The sequence below is a fragment of the Taeniopygia guttata genome, chromosome 2 (assembly GCF_048771995.1).
Source record: "Taeniopygia guttata chromosome 2, bTaeGut7.mat, whole genome shotgun sequence".
Lineage (NCBI taxonomy): Eukaryota > Metazoa > Chordata > Aves > Passeriformes > Estrildidae > Taeniopygia > Taeniopygia guttata.
Window position 1 is genome coordinate 120,824,137 of NC_133026.1, and position 27,831 is coordinate 120,851,967.

General features: G+C 39.0%; 1 protein-coding gene across 1 annotated transcript; it reads left to right on the forward strand.

The window, feature by feature from the left end:
* The first annotated feature begins 394 nt into the window (after positions 1-394).
* Positions 395-27,831, forward strand: PI15 (peptidase inhibitor 15). Its single transcript, XM_002199377.7, has 6 exons — positions 395-1,397; positions 1,942-2,265; positions 17,486-17,604; positions 17,832-17,964; positions 18,124-18,239; positions 21,993-27,831. The coding sequence occupies exons 2-6, from the start codon at positions 1,993-1,995 to the stop codon at positions 22,126-22,128; spliced, it is 777 nt and encodes a 258-aa protein (XP_002199413.2). The 5' UTR covers positions 395-1,397; positions 1,942-1,992; the 3' UTR covers positions 22,129-27,831.

Here is a 27,831-nt window from a genome sequence, read left to right on the forward strand (position 1 = left end):
ACACCTTTCATCACAAAGTACACTATCAAGCACTAGTCAGTTGATCCTTATGACACGTCTGTAGAAGACTATTATACTGTTGTAGAGATTGCACACAGAGATTAAATGGTTTGGGTTAGGCCACACAGCAAGTGAGCAGCAGAGCCAAAAGGAGAGCGTGAGTGTTGGCTTCCAGCCCTGTGCTCCAACTACTGGACTGCACTTCCTTAATACTTAAATCCCATATTGCTTCTCTAACAGAGCTACCGAAACTTTTGAGCACTCCTAAGTGTTGCTGTAATATCAAACCTGTTGTGTTTCTCTCTCCTAGCTCCTTTATGATGTCACAAAACAGCTTAGTGGCACTTTTAAGGGCCTCATTTCACGGGCTGACCCAGGTCGCCCAGCCCTGGTGGGGGGTCAGCCTGACATTGAGTAGCTCCCATAAGCTGCCCCCAGTACACAATTGCTGGCTGCTGCTGCTTCACTGCTCGCTTTCGTCATGGCCTCAGTGTTATGCCCTTAGCTCTGCTGTGTGAGTGGCTGGACCACTCTGCGCTTAAAGAATTCCAGCTATAGGCTAGCTAATGGGAAACAGATGTCTCCCTGGCAGCGGCGGGAGCTTTCGGTCCTGCCGCTCCCGTAGCTTCCCACTGGCAGGCGTTCAGGTAACTGCTCTGGGACAGCCACGACCGCCCCGAGCTCTGCCGGTGCCTCGGAGGGCAGAGGGCGAGGGAGGAGGAGAAGGGGGCGAGCGGAGGGGGACCAGCCCTCGGGCAGCTGCCGCGCCGGCGATGGATGGAGCGGGGCCCGGGACACCGCGCTGCTGGCACGGGTCGGGCCGGCCCGGGCCGGGGGCACGGCGGTGCACGGGTTCCGCTTCCTGCGACCGGGACAACCAACTCAGGTTTGCAAACTCTGCGCTCCACGCCGCGCCGTGGGGGCTCGTGGAGCTGCGTGAAACAGCGCTTCCCGAGCCAGCATGATGCTCGGGAAATGAGGAAAAAAAACAGCCACGGAGGGAAAAAAAAAAAAAAAGAGGTAGGAAATGCCGAGTAGAGGGTCTTGCACGCTCCCTCTTTGTGCTGCATCAGCCGGGGGTGTGACTGAGTCCCCCCAGCACCCACCCTCCGGGTGCCACCCAATGGCTGCCGTGTGCTCCGCGCAGCCCCTCCCGCCCGCCTGGGCTGAGCGGGACCCGCCGGGACACTGCCCGGGCTGGCTCGCACGGGCTGTAACATATAAAGGCTGTCAGCAGCTCCTCTGGCCAGAAGCTTCACAAGCAGCACGGTTTTGTTCTTTGGGGGGTTGTAATAAGAGACACTTCTTCACAAAGGTTCATATCATCACATAGGAGAGTGCTATATATACAGGGAGAACAATAGACTCTCTTCTTTTTTTCTTGGTATTATCCAGAGGTAAGCCATTCAGTTCCATAAGTTTGCTTTGCATGCAGTTTTATCAATGCTCATCACACTTGGTGAATTTAAGATTTGAATGCTATTTCTAAGATGTCCTCCTTTCATGCTGTATATGTTTTCTTTTGCCTACTGGTTTATCTCTGCCACATTGTGTCAAAACAGTCCATGCCGATGGGGTAGGCATAGCCGAGGATGTATTTTTAATTTCATTGCAAAACATGATGTGAGGTTTCTTGCAGTCTCCCTCTTTAAGATCTATAGTGTGGTTTATGGACTGATAGGGTGTGATAGCACTGTCACTATTTTAGGAATACTACTAGTTCTGACCATGTACTTCATAATGATACTTCATTTGGTGTGTTGTAGTAAGACCATCATCACTTAATACAGTTATTGAAAATTGCTCAGCAACACGTGTTCTGCCTGGTTTGTTTTTATGATTGAGCTGACAGAATGATTTTTCTGGTCACAGCCCGCTTGTTCACTTTGTCTTGCTACACAGATGTACAGAATCACATCTTAAGTATCTTCTCTTCTACAGATTTGCTTTCTGCTGCCCTGACTTAAAGCAGAGTACCTCTTTGGCCCCAAAATGACAGTAATTGCTGCAATCAGTTGTTCCCTTTTAATTTCTGTTCTCTGTGAAACAAGTGCATTAGTGTTACCCAACTCCACTGACCTGTTCCTGTCAGACAATAATTTCACTGACATCAAGACAGCTTTGGCAGCTCATCTGGACTCTGCAAAAATTCCCAAAGCCAGGCGGAAGCGCTACATTTCTCAGAATGATATGATTGCCATTCTTGATTATCATAATCAAGTCAGAGGCAAAGTCTTCCCACCTGCTTCCAACATGGAATATATGGTAAGTGAACTGTTTATTTCAGAGTGAAACAAACTATAAATCAGTGATCTGATTTTATTAAACAAATTGTAATGTTTTAGTTAACTAAATGATTTTTTTTAATCTATTATTGCTTCCTAAAATGTTCTGTCCTTATGTTTTTCAAGCTGCATTAACTTCAGCAAGCAAAAGCTGAATACTGAACTCTGAGCCTCTTACATGCCCTGTTCAATTTTCATTTACATGTGTAGTCCTAATGAAATAAGTGAAGTGGTGAGTTAACTGCTTGTTGAGCTGAGGAATGGTATGTGATCACATGCAAACCAAAGTGTTTAAAGTGCTGATCATTAGCCCCATAGTTTTTGTGGAGTGCACTGAAAGTCATTGCTCTGGTGTGGGCAAAAAGACACCCAATGAATATTTCTAATTTATTTCACACATATTATGTATGGAAGCAGTATAGTAAGACTGTTTGCAAAGTAATTTATCTGATGCACTATTGTCTCCTGTTCATGTGTTTTTCTTACTGCATGTTGTTTGTGTATACCTAGTACCTTTATCTTTCCATCAAATGAATGTTGATTTTAGATGTTTCTCTAATATGTAGGATTTCAATGTCCTCAAAAAAAGTATGTGGCAGACATATTTTCTCCTTATTGGAAAATACTTATAGGAAATATCTGTTCCTGCAGATATGGTAGAAGTTACACATTCACTGTGATCTCATACTGCTTTAGCACTACTGGCTAAAGTAGTGTTTGCTACTTTGTGTTCCAGCTTTGCGTACATGCATAATGTGGGCCTCTAATATTAAACATAGGTTGTCCAATAATTTCTTTTTTTTACATTGTAATTAGGTTATTCACACTATTTTGGAGGTAGAGATTAGTTGTGTCAGCACCATAATAAATGTTTAAAGACACAGTTTCTCATATGACAGCATACAATTAATAGGTTTGAGAAACAGGACACCATCAGTTGACATAAAAAGGGGATATCAGTAGTAACAGCTCCTCCTTTGTAGCAGCTAATGACTAACCAATGTGGACATGTTTCTATCACAGATGTTACCTAAATCTGGATTTCATCATATAATCTGTTCAGCACATCCCAGCAACACCTCAGAATGCCTAGTCCTCTCAGAATATTGCAGGATGAAGACCATAGGCTGAGTTTGAAGTCTGGTTAAGTGGAAAGGTCAGAGACAGAAAAGCCAGAGCGGTCAGAAGTCAAGCTCAGTCATCATTTTCATTGCTGTGCTCTCCACTGATGTTTCCTTTGATTCTGTATAAATAAACTTTGTTGTAATGTCTGAGGGAATGGCAGCCTACCATACCCTTCCTTGGCTTGTGTGTTTTAGAAATGTGCTCCTGCAGTTTGCTTAAGTGAAGCCAGCACCTTGTCCTATTCCCAAGGGTTTTGTAAGTGCAGTGTTCTTAGCCTGTTCAGTAAAGAACCCTTGTAAATAGAAAGCAAGCTTCCTGGATTAAATCTATTTTATTGAACTCGTATACCTAAACTGCCAAGATTTTATCCATATTGGTGGGTATTCTGCTGCAGCTTTGCTGCAACATAGATAAAAAAATCAGGATTGGAGTCATGCTCTTTGCAACTAGCATGCTTTTATTTTCCTTGCCTTTCTTACTATTGCTTTTGCCAGTAGCAGCCAGCCATAGGATGTACCTGTGTTCCTGGCTGCATCAGCCTGAACAGTAGTCTCAAGTGCAAGGACTGAAGGCTTTCTTTTACATTTGGTTTTCCAGTCTGAAAGTACTTTGTGACTTCATGCTGCAGAATTCAGATCAGCGCCTCAAGCTATGTAGGTAATGATCCAGAGTACAACTTGAGCTTAAATCCCCCAGTGGCAGCCACCCCTCTGCCACCAATTCTCTTTTAGAATTGTGTAAGTCTGTGTGTGTCCCATGTAACAACAGAGCAAGCAATGCTCAGTGTGCAGCATCACACATGGTGTGCTCTGCCACCTGTGTTGTGGTCATGGCACTATCTCTGGAACTTCTTACCTCTCTGACACAGAAGGATTTTGGTAGGGAGGCCTTGAAGATGACGTGGTGCTGTAAGCCGTACTGAGACTGGAAACACCATTACCAGTAACTGAGTTGGCTTTGTCCATTCTTTGGTCCCTGAATAATTTCAGTGTGTGGCACAGCATCTGTTGTATCTTACAGGGACATGAGGTTACTGCTGCTGTATAAAAAAGATGTTATGTTTCTCAGTACTTATTTTTGTAAATAAGACAACGAACACATTGTCATTACCAGTAGACAATGTGCATTTGTGCTTGAAAGGACCTTACAGAGTGTGTGTTCCTTTCCTGAATACTATGGAAAAGTTCTGGGGTAGTGAAGAAAATGGCCTATCCCATTTTCCCTAACAATGACTAAAACGGATGTCACATGTTAGAGAGCTGGAATTGCTTACAGATGCAGTAGATTGTGGAAATCTTTTTAAAGTGTGTTGAAACAGAGAAAAACTAAGCAGTTTTGAAGCACTAGAAAAATATATTTTTTCATCTTTTCTTTGTTTACTGTCATAGAAAATTGTGTTTTGTTGTTTTTTCCGAATTCTTTTAGGAGCTGTTCTTCTCATTAATTACTATATCACATTCTCACTTCTGTACAGTTGCATTTGCTTTTATTTCTACCTCCCTGGTGGGAATAAAACCCCTTCAGGGTTTGGTTGCATGGTTTGGTTCTTGTGATTCCAGTTCTCCACACCCAACCTTTTTGGGGGCTTTTCCACTTGACACATTGTGTTCCTCTTCCTGATCCAGTCTGCTTCTCACATGTTCAGTGCAGTTTCAGATACTTCATATTCCTTGGGTGTTATTCTCTCTGTCCTTACTGTCTAGAAGGTTTATGTACTGTAGGACTTTGGATGAGAGATCTGGAAGAACAGCTTTAAATGCACATGGGTTAGGCAGGGGAAGTTCAGATAAGCAGAGCTGTGAAGTGTTCTAGTTCTCTTTGGGAGCAGTGGGTCTGAGTGCTGCCCCAGCCTGTTGTTGTGTGCAGCCCCCCATGAAAGCAGACAGCTGGGGAGGCATTGTATCAGTCCTCAGTGAAAGAAACTGGAGTGTCTTGTGCCAGTTACACTTTGGTAAGTCTTTCTGTTGGGACATTGGCACCTGGTGTGTTAGATTTTAAAGCAGTCCTCCTTTTGGTTCTGGTTCAGGAGTTGCTGATGCCTTCAACTGGAAGTTTTTATGCAGGTACAAATCTAGTCAGTGTATATGTGAAGGAAAATGAAAGAAAACAAGAACTTCCAGGCTTATAATGCAGAATTAGTGAGTATTTTTTTATATTTGGACTTTTTTCTTCTTCATTTTAAGAAAGTCTTTCCTTGTGCTTTAAAAGCTGAAGGCATAGCTGCGGAAAGAAAGATGACACCATACTTTTGGCCTGACAAAGGGTGAAAATCATCTACTTGTCTTTGCATATTTTTTGTGGAGAAAGCAGAAAGATTCTATTAAATTCATGATTCAGAAAAAGTGGGGTGTAGGGTTGCCAGCAGCTGTCTAGTCTGAAAATTGTGTACATCTGTAGGTCCAGTGGAAGCATGTGAATAAAGAAATCCCTTTTTTTGAATGCTAATTGTGTACTATAGAGATCTGTGTCGCCTTTCTGGAACATCTCAGCTACTTGGTAGGCCAGTAAATATTTGCAAGATTGAAGTTTGAGTCTCATAAAATGTCTTTTAGTGTGCATTGGTACTATATTTAGACTTCTAAAACATTAATTCATGAAATATATATTCCTGTGAGGATCAAAAGTTATTTTTACCTTTCCTACAGTCATCCTCCCTCGAGGCCAGTTTCTTCAAAGTCTGTATGGTCTTCGTTGTATCCCACATCACTGAGTTTGTGCAAAAGCTGATCAAGCAGGTGCTTATGTACAGACATGCTCTTTAAAGCTTTGCATGCTGAAGCAGTAACTTCTATAAGTGGGCCTTGATGAGCACTGAACATGATCCTCCATGGCACTCTCATGCAAAATGGGAAAATCTGTTTTAGTTAAGAGTTCTTTCTCTAAGGTGATCTGAATAACTTGTTGAAGAGTCATAGCAAAAGATAAGTCATGAGTAGTTTCACAGCTGGCTCTGCAAGGATGAGTCCTGAGCCTGGTATGGATCAACATAATTATTAGTGGACTGGCAGTAGTATGTTTGAAGTATAATAAAGAGGGCAGGATTGCATACTCAAAAACATGCTTGCAGAAAGCTGGCTGAAGATTTTAAGTGCAAAAAGTGCTGTAGATAAACTTGGGCCTGCTGGTGTACCAAAGATGTTCAGATGCAGTTTCAATTCTTTTTTGTTCAGCACTTTTATATTTGGCAAAGTCTGCCCCGGTTGAATTTTGTCACTTTGACTCACTTTGTAGAACTCAAAGTAGTAAAAGATTTCCAGACTAGCCTGAAATGAGTTAGTTTAGCTACCCAGGAGTTATTTTGTGTTTCTCATGAGCTGATGGCACAGGAATTGGAAGAGAATGGAGAATTTCAGCATATTAACTTCTAGTAAATCCACATAAAAGACCATAATAGACTAAACAAAGGAAAGGACTTATTGTTGTAGAGAAAAAGTAGTTGTGTTCAAAAAGAAACTCCTGTAGTCCTGTGAAGGAGTCCACGTGTGTCATGCTGGAAATATGTGCGCTCTGTGTGACCCAGGAATGACTATCTTTGCCAAGGTGATGTATTTGGATACTTCACGTCCCAGAAAATTTGCAGGTAATTTCCAAAGTCAGGTCAGAGAAGCAAGATATAACCCAGTTAATGCTCACAAATGCAAATAACTTCCTTATTATTTCACTTCTAAGTTTGAAAGTCTTGATAAAACTCTTTTGCTGTCAAGGTGATCTTAAAAATATTCGGTGAATATGCAGTAAGTGATGGGTAAAACGAAGTCAGAAAAATCCCATCAACCTAATTCAAGTTTTCCAAAGTTCTGCTTAATATCAAAAGCCTTTTGTATAGACATGGAAAGAGTGAGTTAGGTTTTCTCTCCAATTCAATAGCATTTCTGATAAATAAACTTCTCAACCTGTGTACCTTTTTTTTTTTTTTTACTGTTTTTATTGTGGTTTCTTACAGACCATTCTAAATCTTTAAGGACATTTTGTTCTTGAGTCATTTGCCCTGGCTTATTTACATGGTCCCACTGAAATAATACATGTCTGTGAGTAAGGATTGCAGGGCTAGTTCCCTCAAGATTTATGTCTAATGAGTTGGATAGAGTCTCTTAATTCATGTACTTTATCCCTGGCCTGTTGCAGGACTTCCTTCTGCATTACATACATATGGTTTTCATCTTGTCTACTCTTGAACACATATAGTGATGCTGTCTCAGTCACATCTCTTGGCAAATATTTTACTTTAGGAATAGAAATTATTTCCAAATGTCTAACCTAAATATTTCCTTCTAAAGCTCAGATAATTAATCTTTATATGCATTTTTAAACTGCCAATAGAATTCCTATCCTTTTTCATTTCAAAAAATTACCCTTTACATGTTTACTGACAGTTTTCTTGGCATTAAGATGCATATTATCTTTCCACAATTTGCATGTGTATGTTATTACAATGCTTCTGCATATTGTATCAAATTGCAATTGCACTCCATTTACACTTCCTTAGCTAAATTAGAGAACAAGACCCTTAGATGTCAAAGAAGATTAGGCCCATCATTTTAATTGTGCATGTCTAACTGCCATAATGCAATGAAGAATTTACTGTAGAAGTTACTGGCAGCATACTTTTTCCATTCAGTAGCCCTGTTCCCTTAAATCCTGTATACATGGTGAAGTTTGAAATAAAGTAACCAGATCATGAGTCAGGGTACAAAGTTGCTTTTTATCATGCCAGAGCGCAAAATAAATGCAAATATGGTCCACTTCAGCCTTCTGGCGCATGAGAGCGGAAGATACTTGGAGGTTCTCCACTGTGGGCCCCCTGTCCCAGTCTGCCATGGCTTTTAGCTTGCTCTATGCTGGGAATTCATGAGTGAGGTAAGAACAAATGAGAAGCAGTGTAATGGTGGAATGGATGCACTGGTTCCAGTTTCTGCCTCCTACCACTTGATTTTCTGTTTAATTAAGTATGTCTCTTCTGCCTGGTACCATAACCCAGCACCAGGAATGTCTGAAGATCATAGAAAAATGAATTCTGGAATAGTGATCCTCTCAGAAAATTAAAATAATATGGAGGGAACTGATGCGGTTCACATGGTTACATTTAATGGTGTCTGTCTGCATCACAGCCTGGAAAGGAAGCTGTTGTTTCACAGCAACAGAAACTCAGGCTTTTTCTGCAGAGGAAGGCACAGCATGTCAACTGACAGAGAGAAGGCAGGAGTAAATGGAACTTACTCTCTGCATAATAGACTTACCTAGATATTTTTTGTGTCACAGGTGAGTAGGTATTTCCTAGTGCACCAGTGTCAATAATGCAGCACTGAACCACTTGGCTATCACTGACATGTAGGGTGTTGCCCATTTTTCCTGCAGTTTCATTGACAGAAAGCTAGAAAAGCCTGTTCAGTCTCAGTAATTGGTGTTCATCTAGGGTCAAATCCAATAGAAAGTTACTGATAGGAAGTACGAAAGCCATCTGTTACGTTCAGAGTGAATGATAGAAGACCTGTTCAAGAGTTGAATGGAAAAGACCCTTCCTGGAAAGCACTCCTTGAATAAACTGAAGAACTTCCCCAAATATGTTGTTATTGATAAATTTTGTGGAAAAGAATGACAGTGTTAAACTTGATTTGGTACTACAACGCTGTTTCAATGTTTTATGCATAACAATTTTAAAACATCCATCTTGATGGTGTTTCAGAAAAGAATATTTACATTATTTAAATTTAGTGTTAGCAGAAAGCCTTCTAGGAGTTTAAACAAACAAAAAACAACTTAGTAAAGTCTCAGATAGAAAAGCAGCCTGCCCGGAGGCCTCAGAATTAGACATTCCTTTATTATTAAATGTGGCACCTCTTGAACTTCTTGGCTAAAAACAGAGACAGGGCATTTTTCACAAGAATCTCGATCCAAAGTACACAGTACTTTGTTTCATACATGAATGGAGATGATAGTAACCCTAAACCTCTCAATGTTTTTTTCCTCTTTCTCTACCTGAAAAGATAAATAGTCTATCACAGGTCTGTGAAAATGTATATCCTAGAGGCAGGAAAAATTGGAAGCCCCAAGATAGCCCCTTGATTGCTTTTTGTGCACCGATTCCTGTCTTTAGCTCAGGCTCCTCTATGTATAAATGCATCTGCAGGTGCCCTGGGATGGGGTTTGAGGTCTGTTTAAATGAAACTGAGAATTAACTGGTTTTGCATGGCTATCTGTCATATCAGTGATATCTGTTAGTCTGTATCAAGAGAAAGAATCTTAACTTGAGCTTTCTTTTTCTGAGAATAAAGAACTATTATTCTTATTCTTTATTCTGCAGAAAGAGGAAGCTTTATGTGTTTTCTTTCATGTCATGCTGTCATATCTTTCAGCTAGCGCTACTTAGAAAATGTATTTTCTTTGAAAACTTTTAAAGAAATTAGGAACATTTTTTCTTTTGATGGAAAGCTTCAGTGGTTAATAACAAATAAAAGTAAAATGTATTTTTTTTCTGTATATAAGAGAATGAAACGCCACAAAAAAACCCCATTTTCATTCACATTTTGTGTTTCTAAGAAAATACAATTTGTTCTGATCATAATTAAAATGATAGAGGTCAGACACGCACCTTTGCAGACTTCTGACCAATTGTGACATGGAGCTAGAGTTTGGTCCTTTTTGTTGCCACTTCTGAGATAAGCTGTTGCCAATTAAAATCTGCCTTGCAGTAGGTTAGAAAAGCACTGAATATTTTAAGATATATAGCTGTCATTCCAAAAGCGAAACAAATAATAGCATATCAGAGAAGCTTATTGTTATTAAATCAGACAGCATACCAATTTTCTTTATTTCTTGTTGTCTAAAAGCCTGATGCCAAATATGAAAGGAAATGCAGACAACTTTTAGAAGAAAGAAAATTGACAACTACAAATGGTAAAGCTTCAAATGATAGCACTTTGTTTGCACCACATAGACACCCAGGAATACAAACTTCTTTGTAAAACACAGACTTGAATTTTCATAAGAAAAGTATTTCTGGCAGCGAGGTTTCTTGGGAATATGTCTGGTGATGCCTGGATTAAGCCAAACCTTCAATAGTGAGCCCTTCAGAAGTGTGACTCAGATGTTTGGAGGTTTGGATATATGAGAGTAAATTTACTATAAAACATTGCACAGCTTTACTTTGAGTTGCAGTGGATTGTTGGACAAGCAGCTTGATGTATTAACCCTCTGTTTATTTTCAAGATATTCAAGATATTTTTCTCTAGAGGGGAGACTGGGAATTTTCTGTGTAAACTTTCTAATTATTACCTAATGCATGTGAGAAAGTACCTGCATGTGTGGTAGGCACCAATTACAATATACATACAAAAATTTCTAACAGGTGGCTGTTGAGATAAAAAAACCAAAAACATATTCTTAGAGAGAGAGTCTAAAGTCCAAATGATCTCAGACCCTAAGTAAATATATAAAGTTTGCCACATCTCTCTGTAAGTTCCAATGAGCTCATATGTTTTCATCACACTGTATGTATTGAAAAAAGTGGGAGCAAAAAGACAAGGCTCTGTCAGTCATTCTGCTGTAAAAGCATGCAGGCAGAAGGACTGTTGGGTTGTTTTATTAAGCTTTCTGCCAGATTTGGGATAGTGGACATGGTGGGAGGTCCTACAGAAAGTTTCTAAACTTGAAAATGCTACAGGTCTGACTATATGAAAGAGAAGGGGAGAGAAGGACTCCTGCGTGCCCTGCGCGCTGCTGTGGGATTTGAGACAGCTGCCGCACGTGCAAGTGAGCGGTGCAAGGCTGAGTGACCCATGAGGACAGGACCTGTGTGTTCCAGGGTACATCTGCTAATCCGCTCTGGGACTTGCACGAGCAGCTGTGGAATGCAGCTGCACAGATGGACTGGACATGTTGGATTTCATCCCTTGGCTTCACAGTGTTTTTGTCACAGGAAGAAATTGCTTGAGTCAAGGTTTCTTCTTTCTTGCTTGCTGCCATTCTGGAAGTAAGAGCTTTTGATCTTCAGCTAGGCAAAGAAAGAGAAGCAGGAGGCTACTGGAGAGTAAAATAATATGTTTGAGGTGGAAAGGCTAATTTTTTAGCGGATCATTGCTAAAAGAAGGTCATACCGGTCATCTTTCTGAGATGCCTAAGAATCGCCATAGATCCGTTTGCGTGAAATAGCAATCTGAATATCACTAATAGGAATCCACAGTAAACATATATAAATGAAAAATAAGATGCCAAGACTAGAAAAAAAATTGCCACTTTTTATTGCTTCAAAATGTAGCAGTGTTGTCATGCAACTCTCTTCAAATTGCATATCCCAGTATTTAATTTGCCATCTCTTCATGTAACTGCACTTGGGTAAGGAAGCTGTTCCAGAAGGGAGTGGTCAGAACAGTGAACTTCACCTGTTTGCTCTGGATTTGTGTTCACATTTCTACCCAGTGTTTGTCACTTCAGCTGTACAGTTGGTGGCAACCAGCTGAGGGTCTGGTCACACCTCAGCTGTCCTGGCACTATGGGCAGCAGCCCTGACTCAGGGAGTTCCTAGGAAGGCAGCGAGTGACCAGGATGTGTATGTTTTGCTTAAGGTTTTACTATTAGAAAATATGCATAGTATTATCTTAGCTGATATGTCATTAAAAAAAAAACAAAACCACAACAAACAGACCAACCGCAAATAGTGAGGTACTGAGGGCTGCTGTTGATATTTAATATCCAGAGCAATGCTCTGCTGAGGTTGTCTTGTGCTCTTTTGCAAGTAAGGAGAGCTTCCCAGTTACTGGCAATAAAAATGAGCTGGGAAAGATTAAAGATGATGATGTCAAAAGAAGAATGAAAACACAGGTTTGGATTGCTTGAGTGTTTTACAATGATCATTAGCACAGTCCCTAGGCTACCAGGTAAAAACATATCTTTATGGATTCCACAATTATCTCGCGTCTTCTGTCTCACAGTCTGTGTGCTGGCACAGTCATGGAAGAAGCACTCCTACTTACCACATTTTTTTCTTTTTTTCTTGTGACAATGGGGGCTGTAAATTTAAGTCCATCTATAAACATCCAGTTTACCCACATATATCCACACAGAAGGGGAAAATAACTAATACAGTGTATGGCTTTGCATTCTGTTACCTTTGCATTTACATCACAATTCTTGCTGGTGCTATTAATAGTAATTTCAGAGTACTTGCAGAGATGAGAAGAGGTCATTGCCATTTGTGTGATTAGGTTTGTTTCCTAAGACATCTGTTGACCAGTGTCAAGAAAAAACTGCTCCATTTAAATGATCGAGGACTGTGATTCTGCCTGCAATGAAAATGAGCAGAACCCTGTTTCTAAATTCAAGTTATAGTTCAAAACTGTTATGTACACAATTCCTCAAATTAGGTAGATATCAAAGTAGGAAGGGAACAGCCAATTATTTTTCAACAAATGTCATGGACAGATCATTGTAATATTGTAGTTACTTCTTTTCTTTTTCATCATCAGAATGTTTACTCAGCTTCACCATTGTTTTAATACCTAAGAGCATAGTTCTTACTATGTTAAGAACATAGTTCTTACAGGACCTTCTGTTCCAACCAAGCACAAAAAGACAACTTTATCCTTTTTACATGGAAATTATCTAAGAACAACTGACAGGCAGCTGTAGAAACAGCTATAAAAAGGAAATGTATGAGGGAACTGTGATCCACAATATTAAAAGGCTTTTCTTAGTGAAGGAAGCCCACTTTTTGCACTTCAAGAAATTTAATTCAACATGAAAGATACTTTGTTTTCAACTCTATTGCTTATTACACATTTTGGGGATTAAATATTTTACTATTTGTTTACAGAGGGAAAAAACCAAAATCTAGGATGGAATTCTGGCTCACTGGCAAAATTCCTGCTGACTTTATTAATGCTAAGATTTTACTGCTAACTCTCAGCAAACACATGCTGTGTGAGTGCAGAGAGCACCCCAGAGTTGCCTCATGAAGTGGTTTCAGGTGTTGAAACTCCCCATGTAGAAACAGTGTCCTGTTCCTTGTGTTCAGACCTCTTGGCAATTTTCAAGTGAGATGTAGTTTGGAAGTGTTGTTTTGCAGGCAACAGCACAGAGTTCACAGTCAGAGAGCTTTCTAGGAAAATAATCTTTGGCTCAAGAAAGAAAAATAAATTGGCCAAAGGATGTTCAAGTTGTCGGTGGAAGTGTGGTGACAGGCTTTAACTCTATTGTGGCTCAGTTAGACCCAGCTGGGAAGTGGGAAGGTTTCCATGCTGGACCAAAGCAGTGATCTGGAGTTTGGGGGGCATCTTTATACTGGATAGAAGGTGACTTTTTCCTCATCTACTTGCAACCTAGTAAATGAAGTTTAGCTGTCCCCAGGGAGTGGATGATCATAGTTTGGCACTGGGAGTTTGCATGATCAGCACTTCAAGATGAGTCACCTTCTTAGATCTTAGAACCCACTGAATATGGAAATCTTTCTCCTGTTTCTCTTTTACAATTTTGTGTTCATGACAGGGAGCTTTATCGGATGTGTTTAATAGGAACACTGGATTGCCCATATTTCAGTTTGTAATTTTGTTTATCACTCTGTTTCTTTTAAATTCTTTGCTAAATATCTTGAGCTTTTTAATTTCTGTCCTTGTAGAGAAACTGTCCCTCTCACTTTCAAATTACTTCAGTTTCTCTTTTTAGGATATATTTGCATTTCTTGATATGCAATTTATCTATGTACATGTAATGAAACCACATGGCTTCAAAATCTAAATGTCTTTGCTCTGTTCTTTTACATGACCAAAACAGGGGATTGAGCTGTGATAAAAATTAGTACAACTGTAGACTCAGGATCAGAATTTTTTTTTGAAAGGTTGAACTAATGTCACAGTCTCTTATAGTATTTTGGGGTCATTATGAGATAATATTTTTCACCTTCAGCCTATATTAGTTGTTTGCCTTTTTATAGGCGTCACAGAATGGTTTGGGTTGAACAGGATCTTAAAGACCATCCAGTTCCAACCCTCCTGCCACGGGCAGGGACACTTTCCACTAGACCAGTTTGCTCACAGCTCCATCCAGCTTGGCCATGAACATTTCCAGGGATGGGGCATACACAACTTCTCTGGGCAACCTGTTTCAGTGCCTCACCACCCTCACATTAAAGAATTTCTTCCTAATATCTAATCTAAACCTATCTTCCTTCAGCTTTAGGCCCTCTTGTCCTGTCTCTTGATTCCAGTGCAAAAAGTCTCTTTCCAGCTATTCTGTAGGCTCACTTCAGGTGTTGAAAGTCTCTATAAGGTCTCCTTTTGTATTCTGCTCTTCTGGTGATTATCTAGAGCTAGTCCTAGAGGGACTGAGACCTCCTTTTCATCTGAAAAAATGAAGCAAAAAGAAAAAAAAAAAAGGAGATAAGGCAATCAACTTCTCCCATGAAATACAAGTGGTTTACATAGCAATAGGGGACTCTATAAGGCTTTTCACCAGTCTGCTAATGAAAGAATGGAGGAAATTTAAAGAAGCTGCATATCCTCCCCTCCCGCTTACTCCTTAGTCATAAGTTCTTCTTCTCTTTATTCCTATTTTTTTTATGTTTGCCAAAAATTTGATCTGTCCAGAGAGGGATTAAGAGTGAACAGATAATGGAAAGCAGAGTGTAGTATACTTGACAAACTCAAAACGTTTTAACTGGGTTGGAAACAACACCTCAAAACTTTACCAATCCAGTGCTGCAGATGATTCTTGATAACCAGAAATGAAGCTGAAGAGTAAGATAAATGAACTAGAAGTGCCCTTGCTGTCCAAGGCAGGGACTGTGCCTTGTTTAGAGAGTGTTAATAGTGTAAACCTAGTCCATTCTTCACATTTCTTTCAAACACCTAACATGCTATTTTGTGAGGCGGTTCAGTACACAAAAATGTGCTGGGTGGAAGTCAGGATGTTGGCGCTCTTTGTGCGAATACCATGCACGTTTGGATCACTGTGGGAGTGCAGACAGGGCACTTGGGAGCAAGCACGCAAACCTCATGTTCAGCCTCCTGGCAGGAGCGCCCGTGCCAGAAGTGTGATTAATCCCAGCACAGGAGGGTGTTTATGGGGTGCCACAGTCCTGGCAGAGTAGCCCCTTATGGATGCACACCAGGCAGCTGTGTTTGGACCCATGCGCTGGATCCGCGAGCTCCTCTGCTCCCCTGGGCCCGGGCAGGCTCCAAACGCCGGCTGTGGCCCCAGCCTCTCAGGCACACTCCCCAGCCACTCTTTTATTTTGTACCTTCTCTTTAAGCCCTCTTTTTGGGACCACTGCTGTACCACAGGGATTATAAAGGGGTTTTTATATACTGGCCACATGCAGCTAGTAAACTTAATGGCAGAGATACAAAGCAGAAGAAATGCTTATGCACACACAGTTTTCTTCGCCTTGGGCCCTAGAGAATATCCTGGCTTTTGGATTTTTTATCTCTAGCTCCTCCAAGAATTTTTCAGAGCTGAAGAGTATTCCTTTGTAGCGTGCTTATTCTTAAGTCTTCTGTCTTTTGTCCTTGTACTAGCAATTTGCTTTGACTTTGTCCTGGAAAATTTTATGAATGGGTGTAAAATTAATCTTCTCTTCTTTAAGCACCACCCATTTTACCATCCCTAAGGTGATTCTACTTGAATGGAAAATTATTTAGGTTAAGGACTCTTACTAGTCTCTATTGTGCTTCTTCGCCTTTAATCGAGGAGGTACCTTATCCACTCCAGATTTGCAAAAGCTTGGTTCAATGGTCTAGCAATTTCATAGCATGTTAAATTCTGTCCTTCTCACTAAGAGAAATTTCACAAAATACTAGAGCCAGGTCATGAATTATTGTCCTAGTCAGTGATCAGTCTTTTCACTCTTCAGGTTTGTGAAATTAAAGCTGAATTCAATGTTAGAAATCATTATGAGCTCATAGTACAGAAAATATGTGTGATGTGGGCCACTTTATCCTTTGATAAGTTAATTTCTGACTTTGCCTCTTATTTCATGCCTCAGAGAGCATAATATATTTCATAACCACTCAAGATATATGAGTTTGTGTTTGTGTTTAAAAAGCACTGATGGTCTGCATAAACAATTTTACCACATTTTGTTCTACCTTTCTACTTGCAATTCACTACAACTATTCTGCACCTAAACACTCCAAGAAGGGTATTTCAAATATACGTGTAATTCCAGAATCTACAGCCTACTTGGATATCCCTTAAACACTAAGATATACTAGGATTTGTGTGCACTTGTAATGTGTCAGTGAGATATTCTTTATCAGGAGTTCCAGTGGTACAGTAGGTTTTGTTGCCAACATCTCCATTATTTCTGAGACAAACCTCTTTTGCTGTGGAAAAAACAGCAGAGTTACAAATCAAGCATGTAATTGAGTAGGCAAAGCATATAAAGGAGTCAGTGTGTAAGTTCACTTGTCATGTACCAAACATTGGAGGGCTTAAGAAGTCAAATTGTCTGTTCTTACAGAGCTGTTATCTTTTTTATATCAGGCAGTGAACAATGCCAGCTCCTGTGCAGAATAAAGAAGTGAAATCCATACTGTACCTGGAAATGATCCATAGTCTTTGCCTTTGTGGAATCCCTTTCTTGACCTTGTGACCTCAAATATGAAGCGCTGCCACACAAATTGTCTCTGGCTATAGATACTCCTGAGGTCCTATTTCAAATGTGTTGGGGTTTTGTGGGGTATGTAATACCTATGCTGAAATGTTCTTCCCTGTGTTCCTCTCCTTCACTTTCTGAGTCCCAGCCAACATTTCACTCCTCTTCACACATGGATCTCATCAACACAGAAGGGAAAATGGTATGAAAATGCCTGTTTGGTGAAGGACTTTTCCAAAAAAAAGGGAGAAATCAGAATACTTGGCTTCCTCTAATGATACGCTCAGGAATTCTGTCCATCAATAGGGCAAATCCCACTGGATTCTGTACAAGCTGCTCCACAGTTCTCTTCTTAGTTTCAGATCTGATGTATCACAATAGTGCATTTGTGAGCTAAGGTACTTGCTTTTTTTATTCTAGCACTATAAAAATATAATCATATAATCTGCTCTTTTTCTGTTCTACTGCTAAGGATACTTTATTTTGTCAGGTTTGGGATGAAACTCTTGCCAAATCTGCTGAGGCCTGGGCTGCTACATGCATTTGGGACCATGGTCCTTCCTATCTTCTGAGATTTTTGGGCCAGAACCTGTCTGTAAGAACTGGCAGGTAAGAGGATACCCTACAAAACAATTATCTTGTCAGACTTTGAACAACCTTTGAGGTCCAGATCTTTGATGGATGCAATTGTCATCCAGTATTCTATATCTATTATCTATAGAATAGATCTATATCTGTCAGTTTTTGTTTGGCTCAAGAATATTATTGCTTACAACTGTGACCCTGGTGATATGAGGAGAAATCTAAAAGGACTTTTTTCTTTCATTTCTTTCCAGGTATCGATCTATTCTCCAGCTGGTAAAGCCATGGTATGATGAGGTGAAGGATTATGCTTTCCCTTATCCTCAAGATTGCAACCCTAGGTGCCCGATGCGATGTTATGGACCCATGTGCACCCATTACACACAGGTTATATAAATTTCCTCTATTCAAAATCTCATGTCCAAAGCTGAACTTGCCTATGACATATATATGCCCCTCTCTCTCAAAGAAATGTATGTATATATCTATAAATATATGTATATTCCTTTTCAATTTTGACTTCACCAATAATAAATATTTATTCAGATGGTTTGGGCCACTTCCAATCGTATAGGCTGCGCAATCCACACATGCCACAATATGAACGTCTGGGGATCTGTTTGGCGGCGAGCTGTTTACTTGGTATGCAACTATGCCCCAAAGTGAGTTGCTCTCTTTTATTTTTTGTTTATTTTTATACTTTGTGCATGTTTTGGTCCTCTCATAGGACTGCTTACTCCTTTTTCTGCAGCATGACCTCTCTTTGTGCTTTTTCTGAGGGCTGCTCCTTTGTTCAAGCTTTCCATCTGAACATACAGAAATGTATGACTTTGGTATTCAAGGAAGAAAAGGAATTAACTTGATGTGTGTGGAGCAAAACAAAAACCTGTTTATCTGTTATTATTATTAGTATTATTAGTAGTACTAGTATTAATTTTCTTCTTTGTGCTGACTTCACTTTACTTTGAATCCCTTATTTCCTCACTTTTTATAGATAGGCATGATGGACTAGACTTCCTCAGGTAAGCAATCCCACTGTAGATCAGGCTCTTGGTTTACAGACAGGTGGGCCTGTGCAAATCTTGTGACATTCAGTAAGGCCAAACACAACTGGGTTGGGTTAATCCAAGCAGAGGTGCAGGCTGGGTAGAGAACGAATTGATAACAGCTCTGAGGAGAAGGACTTGTGGTTGCTTGTAGATGAAAAGCTCAATATGATTTATCAGGGCATGCTTGCAGCCCAGAAAGCCAACTGTATCCTGGGTATCAAAAGAGATATACCCAGCAGGTGATTCTCCTCCTCTACCTGGCTCTCTGTCTGGAGAGCTGCATTCAGTTCTGAGGTCCTTAGCACAAGAAAGACACGTTAAAAAAACCAGAAAACCTATTAGAGCAGGTCCAGAGGAGAGCCACCAAGTTGATCAGGACTAGAATACCTGACTTATGAAGGCAGGCTGAGAGAGTTGGGGCTGTTTGGCCTGGAAAGCAGAAGGCTCCAGAGAGACCTTGTATCAACCTACCAGTACCTAAAGGGGTCGTACAAGAAAGAGGGAATTTTCACAAGGACATGTAGTGATAGGACAAGAGGGAATGGCCTTAGCTTAAGATGGGTAGGTTTAGATTAGACATTAGAAAGAAATCCTTTATTGTGAGGGTGGTGAGGATGGTGAGGCACTGGAACAGTTTACCCATAGAAGTTGTGGACTCCCCATCGCTGGAGGTATTCAAGACCAGACAAGATGGGGTTCTGAGTAGCCTGGTCTAGTGAGAGGTTCCCTGCCTGCGACAATGGGGTTGGAAATAGTTTGTCCTTAAGGTTCCTTCCAACCCAAACCATTCTGTGATTCATTCTTTGGTACATGTTGCCCACAGGATACCTTTGCTTATGACCATGCAACATAATCTGTAGCTTCCATATAGAATCCATCAGCCCAAGCTCCATGTGTGCAAATCTATTTCATCTTGCCTTCCATATTAGGGTCTGTTAAAATACAGCTCACAGACACCCATAGGTGGCTGTGTATCTCATTACTTGCAGAGGTTTGTGTTAGGTTGAAATGCAGAAATTAATTTCCTAGACATCATCCCAAGCTTGCCTTTGGGTGCAGAATGAGTCAGTAAAGTGTGGCTCTGGGAGAGCTTCAATTTGCGGTCTGGTTTGCACCACTGTTGCAAAAGCCACACAGTGTAAGTGGCTGCTTGCTCTGACTGTGTATTAGGCAAAGATAGTTCTGCATAGGAACCTGAGTATAATTAACTGAGCATGTTTTCCATAAACTCTTGGTGGCACAGGTCCATTTGTGGTAAAGAATATGCAAGAATATGTCATTACTGTAGTTGTTACACGAGTAAAAAGAATTTTTAAAGGTTTTGCAACTGAAAAAGAGATAGGATTTCGTAAGAAAATTTCCTTTGGGAAAAAACCACCTTTGGAAATCAAGAAGATTTCTCTGTCCTTTTGTCTTTAATATTTACTGTAAAAGAATGGCAAGAAATTAATGTGAGGGAGCAAAGACTAGGCAAAGACTCTATCTGACTTACAGCTCTACAACATGGACAAGATGAAATCAAAGATTCTAAGATAATTTTTAATGTATACTAATTTAAAAAAAAATAAAAAAACCAAAAATCTTTCTGGAATACTTATTTTCATATACAGTAATAAAATGGATTTATACATTAGGCATTTTTGGAAACTAATTTAGTATTTGTGTATCAGGTAGCAATGAATTATGACATTTTGTATTTTCTGAATCTAAAAGTCCCACAGTTTCTTGAACAGCAAACTAAAGCTTGAAGTTGCAAGCTCTTTCTCTGTGTGAGATATTGAGTGGATCTTTCAGTCACAGGAAGTAGAATCATGGTTCCACATCTACTTCTTGCAGGGTCACAAAAATTATCTTGAGTGGTCTTCCCTGGATTAAGTTTGTATTGCTAAATTTAATTGGGTTAAGGACATTGGGCTTAGAGTCCTTGGGCACACATGCAGAAGTCTCTTTGCCACTCAGTAAAGTCTGTGTCCTTCTGAGTAACAAGCACATCAGAAACTTCTCCAAAGAGGAAAGGAGTGAATATCACAGCCCCAGTCTGAGTTATTAAGATTGGATTTTGGCAAAGATTTAGGATTTAGAACTCCAGAAATTTTCACTGATGGCATGCTGTAACACGGAAAAATATTTATCCTTCTGAAATGAGTGAAAATCCCCTAAAGTTAAGGAGGATAAATGCAGTTAGAAAGGCCCCAGATTATCTAGTGGTCTCACACAAATCTGCCATGTGTTGCATAGAAAATGAAGCAGAAAGCAGTTTTCAGCAAACTCTGAATTTCCATATCTGTTATCAGACTAAATATATTTCCTGAGCACTTAGTCTGCTGTACTCATTTGGAAGAGAAGGAAGAATGAGCAAATTATTTGAGATTCCTACTTTCTTCCAAGGCACAACCCAGACCAGGGCTTTTGATCCAGTGTTACTGGCTGGGAGGTGGGGAGTGACAAAATGTTTCATAAATAATTGCATTACTCACTGCTATTCCACGTCACATGCAAACTAAAGGAAACGTCTCTGCTCTGTGAGACATAACATTTAAATAAAAATCTAATTTTAACTTTCTGCCTACATCATGAGTGTTACATGATTCTCTAAAAGTCTGTGGTTTATATAAACCCCTAAAAGCCTGTATGTGTTTTTCAGATGTTCCTAGATGTTTTAGAGCCTCTTTTCATATGATCACTCTCCAGACTTTGTACCCCTTTCCCTGGAGGGTCTATTGCACACCTCTATTCACCAAACAGGAGCCCTACTTCTCCTCTCATTTGCATCTGTGAGATCTCTGGAAATGTCCCAATCCAGTTGCTTTTAATAGTTTCTTATCTTCCTTTTTCTCTAATCATGAATTCAGCCTCAGAGCTTCACAATGTGAACCTAGGCTGGTGCAACCTAAGAGTAATGTTTCACTCAGTTTGTTTATCCATCTTCCAAGCACTAACTTTTAAGATAACTGCCAGAGAAAAACGTGCTCAAGGAAAACCTTGCACCACTGCTTATTTTGCTATTTTTCATAAATATAGAACTCCAGTAAGAAATACTTTGTCATGGGATCAGAGAACCAAAAATCACTTGGTTATAGCAAAAGCAAGAAGACTGGGACTTCACCACTGATACCAAAGGATGTGGAATGGATATTACTGGCCTGGATTCACATGATCACTTTCCTGCTCTTTCTTGAGAATTGCTAGATCAATGTTTATCAGTAAACTGCAGAAGTAAACTAATGTCATGTGTTTACTAACAGAGCATTTATGCGATATCAGTGGAGACATTAACCTTAATCACTGAAAACAAGTATCATTAATGATTTTTTTTCTTCCACTCTGAAATTATTAAGCATTCTTTTTCATTTTTTTTATTTTCAGGGGGAATTGGATTGGAGAAGCACCATACAAAGTTGGAGTCCCATGTTCAGCTTGTCCTCCAAGCTATGGAGGTTCTTGCATCGACAATCTTTGTTTCCCAGGAGTAACATCAAACTACTTATACTGGTTTAAATAAGTTAAGGTTAACATTATTTCAAAGAAAACCCACAGATGAGTAACAAGAATCTTGTGTATTGAATTTTGCACATATTATATATAGAGAGATATTGTAATAATACTCTAATATTTTCTTTTTGTATGCTTTTGTATAATTAGCTTTCAAAGTACAGTATAATTTGGTTTTAACACTTTGGGATTTAAGACTCACATTATCCCTTTTAGATTAACATTTTGTTAAAGGAGAGCAAACCCATTTTAATCTTAGCAAGTATAGCTTCCTGAAGATTAGATTATATTAAAAGCACATCAGAAGATAGAATATTACTTTCTTTTAAAAACAATAGCTCTAGAAAGAGAAGGGTCATTGTTTAATACTGTGTTTTAAAAATGGAGTGTGACGTGCAAAGGAACAAATTGTCCTCACACTCCCAATGGTTCCTCCTGTTTACACCTGTGCTTCCACCTGCAATGTCAGCGGGACACTGAGCAGAGGAAAACGTGTGCAAGAGAAACTGCAGGATATTACCTACCTCATGCACAGCATCAATTAATTTATGGTGTTTCATCAGTTCAGCACATGGCTGCTACTATCACATGTCTGTGTGCAGACAGGAATATTGAAGAGGATGAGGAATCACACAGATAAGATGCAGTGGCTGTTAACCCACGTGCATAAAGTCGCATCTAGATAGAAGGCTACATCACTGTAAAAATATTGGTATAACGGCACAGCTTGACTCTACCTTCCTGTATTTCTGAACACAGTCATAGTTCTATAATGGTGCTTAGAAGGAGTATATTTTTTCTTTTACAGGAAGAAATATATTGCTACAAAGCAATATCCGTCAATACATGACATCCATAATGTTTTTTACACTATAGGTTTACCAGTATATATGTTGTCCCTCTGACTGAAATTCAGTTAAGAATCAGGAGAGATCAGACCTAAACACAGGTAGGAAGATCTGTAAATAAAAGACTTTAGGGATCTTTAAAAATTATATAGATTTGTTGCAAAAAATTCAGATTTCTAAAGCAATTGCCACTGTCCATTAAAAAGATATTGCACTGTTTCCTGAAAATATCTGTGTGCATTATTAAAAACCAAATCTGCAAAAAAATTTCTGCCAAAACCTGGATGCCTTATGGGTACCTAATAGAGACATTGAAACCAAAATATTATACAGGTACTTTCCTTGAAAAACAGATTATTAAAATGAAGAGATCAAATGTCTGCCACTGTTACTAGGTCATTGAAATAGCATTGAATTTTGGCTTTATGTTACAGGGCAGAATATACTCCACTGTAAATATAGGTGTTTAGTCTGCATGCACTGCTTCATTTAGACCTCTGAAATTTATGAACTTTGAAAAGCAATACTGAGTAGAGCAAGTGGAACAACAGAGGATCATTTCACTAGAGCTACATACGTATGTATCTTTAAGTCACTAATTCAGTCTTTTTAGGGTATCTGAGGATAAGCCTGTATAGTGTATGAAATGCAGCAGCCCCTCTCTATCTGTCTGCACTCTGATCCCTCAGAGAACATCAGCAGCTGATCTATGGCTCTTCAGATATATCTGGTTAGTGACACTTCTGTATCTGACAGGACAAGAACTAGACAGGCCTTTAGATGTGTCTATGTTGTAAAAGGATAACTCTGTAATGTTCTACTAACTTTTATCCTAACAGGTACAATATAAATATTTTTCCTTTTGTTTTCGAAGGAGTGGGGACTTGAACAGTACTCAATCGGTCAAATACTTTGGCAGAGTAAAAGCCAGTCCTGTTTTGGGAGCAAAAGACAACCTCTTTGAATTATCTGAGTACACACTGAAGTAAAAGTGAGACAAAACTACTTAGTGCGTGACTAGCCCCTCAGCCAGTACAGTTTTTGACAACGATGCAGGTGAAAAATGCATTTTTGTTCTGCATAAGAAATCTGCTATAGAGGTTAAAGCAGTGCATCTAGCCATTTTCAGTATTTTTATTTTTGAAATACAAATAGGAAGCAGAGCATAAGAAAAAGTTCAGGTTAAGCCATGAAGCCTACAACAGTAGGTCTAACAATAAATGACTATGCACTTTGAAACTTGCTACTTGTATGTTGTATGGTACACTTTCCAAACAGAACTAGACATTGTAAATTAATGTATAATTATGTAATTCAGCTGAAATTATTATCACGGGTATATATGTTATCGTATCTGTTACTTTTTAAGTTGCTACAAATACCTTGATTTTGTGGAATATTTTGTTTTCTGTGAATATAGAAAACTTTGCTTTTAACAAATAGGTATGCAGGTTTTTTCACAACATCCCATAATGGTGCTAGGGATTAACTATTGTAATCACACTGTAATTGACAGCAGCAAAATATGATCTGGAAATAAGCTATTTCATACGAGCAGCTCCTGATAAAACTAGCCACAAGCACTCAAGCATTTGCTGAATATTTTTTCATTTAAAATAGAAGATTATAGGTCATCAGACACTTGATTGCCACATGAAATTTCCACTTTAAAGTGGAAGGCCTTTCTGTATTGCCTATTTGAATTGCCCCAGTTTCTATTATCTTTTAGCTCTTGGGCCAGGTAATGACAATGCCAGTAAAGCTCTATTTTGATTGCCAGTGCTTCCTGACTGACTACCTGTCACCAAGTGCTGATACAAAAAAAAAACCACTGAACTATCCAGAAGACTTCACATGTCTTTGGCAGCTTTAATACATGCTGAGCTTGATGAGTTTGAGGCCATGCTGAGGCAAGCCATCTCCAGCTGCTATTCTGATGGCCTTGAAGTACTAATTTCTTCTCAGCAGAGGGGTGTGCCTTTAAAGACAAAGAAATTAGCTCAGACTTCTGTTCTAAATATAAAATTTTAAAAGTGTGCACAAGCTAAAATAAGGAAAAAATTTTTTGTCAAAATACTGTGAGAGGAATAAGACTAAAATTATATAATGAAATTTATATAATTAATTATTGAGTGCAGCTGTTTATAATAATATCTGCTTGTGACTTTTTGCCTCATTCAAACATTTAAGGTGATGGGTAGCCATTGATACCTTTTGGTGCTAACCTCTGTGTTCTGGTGCTTAAGTTACAGATTGTGTTTTGTGGAAATATTACCATATACACTCCAGTGTTTGTGAGATCTTTTTCAGCTAAACATACAAATTGCCACTAGGTCAGATTTGCTTTCTGAGTTCCTTTTTATGGTTGTTTCAGGCTCTAATAAGAGTTTTATGTGCACCAGAGAGGAAAATGTATTCCAGTTCAAAACCAAAACAAACAGTACCCTCCCCTCCTCACAACAGGCAAGTGCCTGTGGAACAAATTACAGGGAGAGTAAGACCTCCCAGAGTCATGACTTCAGATTGATGCTGAGCAAGTTTTAGTGATTCCAGATCATCTCTCTGAAAAATAAATGACTTCAGAAAATTTGGGTTTGACCTTGCACACTTATCCTTGGTATCTATTCTTTGAGATCAGTTTGTTTTTTTTTTCCCTCTGAATTTGAGGTGAGTTTGATCAAGTCTTAGTGAAAACCAGAGGAATTTTAACATAACTTCTGCAGGAATGAAAAATTGGATTCCATGAGAGCTTTGTGAACAGTAAAATTAGACTTTGTATGCCATCCCCCTTTGAAAGAGAAAGCCTCCCAGAGCAAAAGTACTGCGACTGCACGGAAAGAAATATATCTGTGTCTATATCCATATCTGTAGGTAGGTGGATAGGTGTATGATAGGTGATAGATAAATATGTTTATACATTCTCCCTGAGGATCGGGTTGCAAGCATGGATGCCCTCTTGTGGTTAAGAATGCCACTACTCATTACATAGGAATCCAAGAGGTTCTTGGATTTTTTGAAAACAAATGCAAATCTAAAGATTTCGGCCTTGATTTTAGAGACAGATGACTTTGTTTCCTTTGAGAAAAGAGGTGCAATGCACAACTCTTCCATTGCTTAGTTTTACAGGATTTGTAAGTACAGAACTCAATTACAGTTTTATTAGCTGGTGACTACCTAACATACAGAGTTTTATGAATATGAGGTAAAGCAGAGTTATTCAGATGTCAGAAGAATTTTTAGAAGGGTTAAGTCAGATATAGTTCTTAAAAACCAGGGTGTGGGAAGCCTCATTACTCAGATACTAAATTATGATGATCCCTAATAAAATCTTAAAGACCTGAATTACTGTTGCAATCTGCCCATTATTGGTAAGTTTTCAAGAAAAGACTCTTACTTTCCTACTCTAGGATGAGATGATCTTGGAATCCAAGCACACAAAATTTTTGTAGTGCTTTTTAAAACTAGCAGAATTTAAAATTTGTATGCTCTAGTTCTCAGATGATACCTAATTGGTCTGATGATCTCAAAGTACACAAACCTTTTTGTTTAAATTTGCAAGAAAAATGCTGAAATTCTATCAATAGAAGCCTGAAATAGCAATAACCTTCTCAAACTGCTTTCTTTCAATAGAAAATAGTTGGAAAAAATTAAGAAAAAATAATAATTGCCCATCTGACTGATTCAACAGATGGGCAACAACCTATCTGGTTAATTCAAGAAATGATAAAATAAATTGATTACTATTGGTAATTTCAATACTTTCTTCCTGCTTAGCTTTCATTTCCCAGCTTACCCTCAGGGTAGAGTTATTTTCTGTTATAAAAGAATTACAGGGCAATGCATTTTTAAATTCACACTAGTCAGTGGAGCAGATAGAAAGTTTTGATTGTAATCCACATTCTGTAGAGTTCCCCTGAGTGTAATCTGTGAGAAATCCAGACTGAAATGGTTGCAATTCATTAGCTCCTGCCAAAAGACAAAATTCAGAGTGGAAGAATAGTTTGGCATGTTATCATTGAGTAATAAGATTGTAAATTCTTCAGAATCCCTCGTACTGAAAGTGCATATAAATTATACTTAGGGTTATGTTGGCCAGCAGGAAAGAGAGGGAATATCTCTCAGGTTATATGTTTAGCTCACAACAGCAATTGTCATTCAAATCACTGGCTGTTCATCATGCTGCTAACTCTCTACAGCTTCAATAGACCATCCTGTAAGTCAGGAAGTATCTTAGATGTGATGTTTAAAGTAATAAAATTCTTCCTTAAGAGTGAATGGTAATGTTGAAATCAATAGCTCTTAGGAGTTAAACAGCTTTGTTTCATGTAGAGTGTTCTAATGTAATTAAAATGGTGCTTAAAGGCAGGGTTCATTTAAGAAGCAAACCATCTACAGATGCTTTTTTCCATATGCAACAAGGAAAGATTTTTCTGAGGCTTAAAGATGCTGGGGATTAGAAAATAAGTATATTTCTGTGCATTTTTTATCTGAACCCATGTGAAAAAAATGTTCATTGCTTATAGAGTGAAATGCTCTTCCCCCTCCTCCCCCCCCCGTCCCCCCCATTATATATTTTCATTTTTTCTTGTTCAGGTTTTTTTGATAATTGTGTGGGTGGGGTTGTATCTGTTTTTTTGGAGAAAAAAGCTTGTTGTCTAACAGGTGTTGCAGTGAACTTACCAATGTATCATTTCTTTTGTGTTGTCATATGACATTATATATATATATATATATGTATGTTATACCTGAGATATAAATTTGTATCCCTGTTTCAACTTCTAATGCTATGAAACTGTACACAATTTTGATCTATTTGTAACATCTATGCATTTAAATAAATAAGTAAAATTATCAATATTTACAAT

Coding starts and splice junctions, on each gene's coding strand:
- PI15 (XM_002199377.7), top strand. CDS start 1,993: ATGACAGTAATTGCTGCAATCAGTTGTTCCCTTTTAATTTCTGTTCTC. Junction 2,266..17,485: donor CTTCCAACATGGAATATATG/GTAAGTGAACTG, acceptor TTATTTTGTCAG/GTTTGGGATGAAACTCTTGC. Junction 17,965..18,123: donor TGTGCACCCATTACACACAG/GTTATATAAATT, acceptor ATATTTATTCAG/ATGGTTTGGGCCACTTCCAA.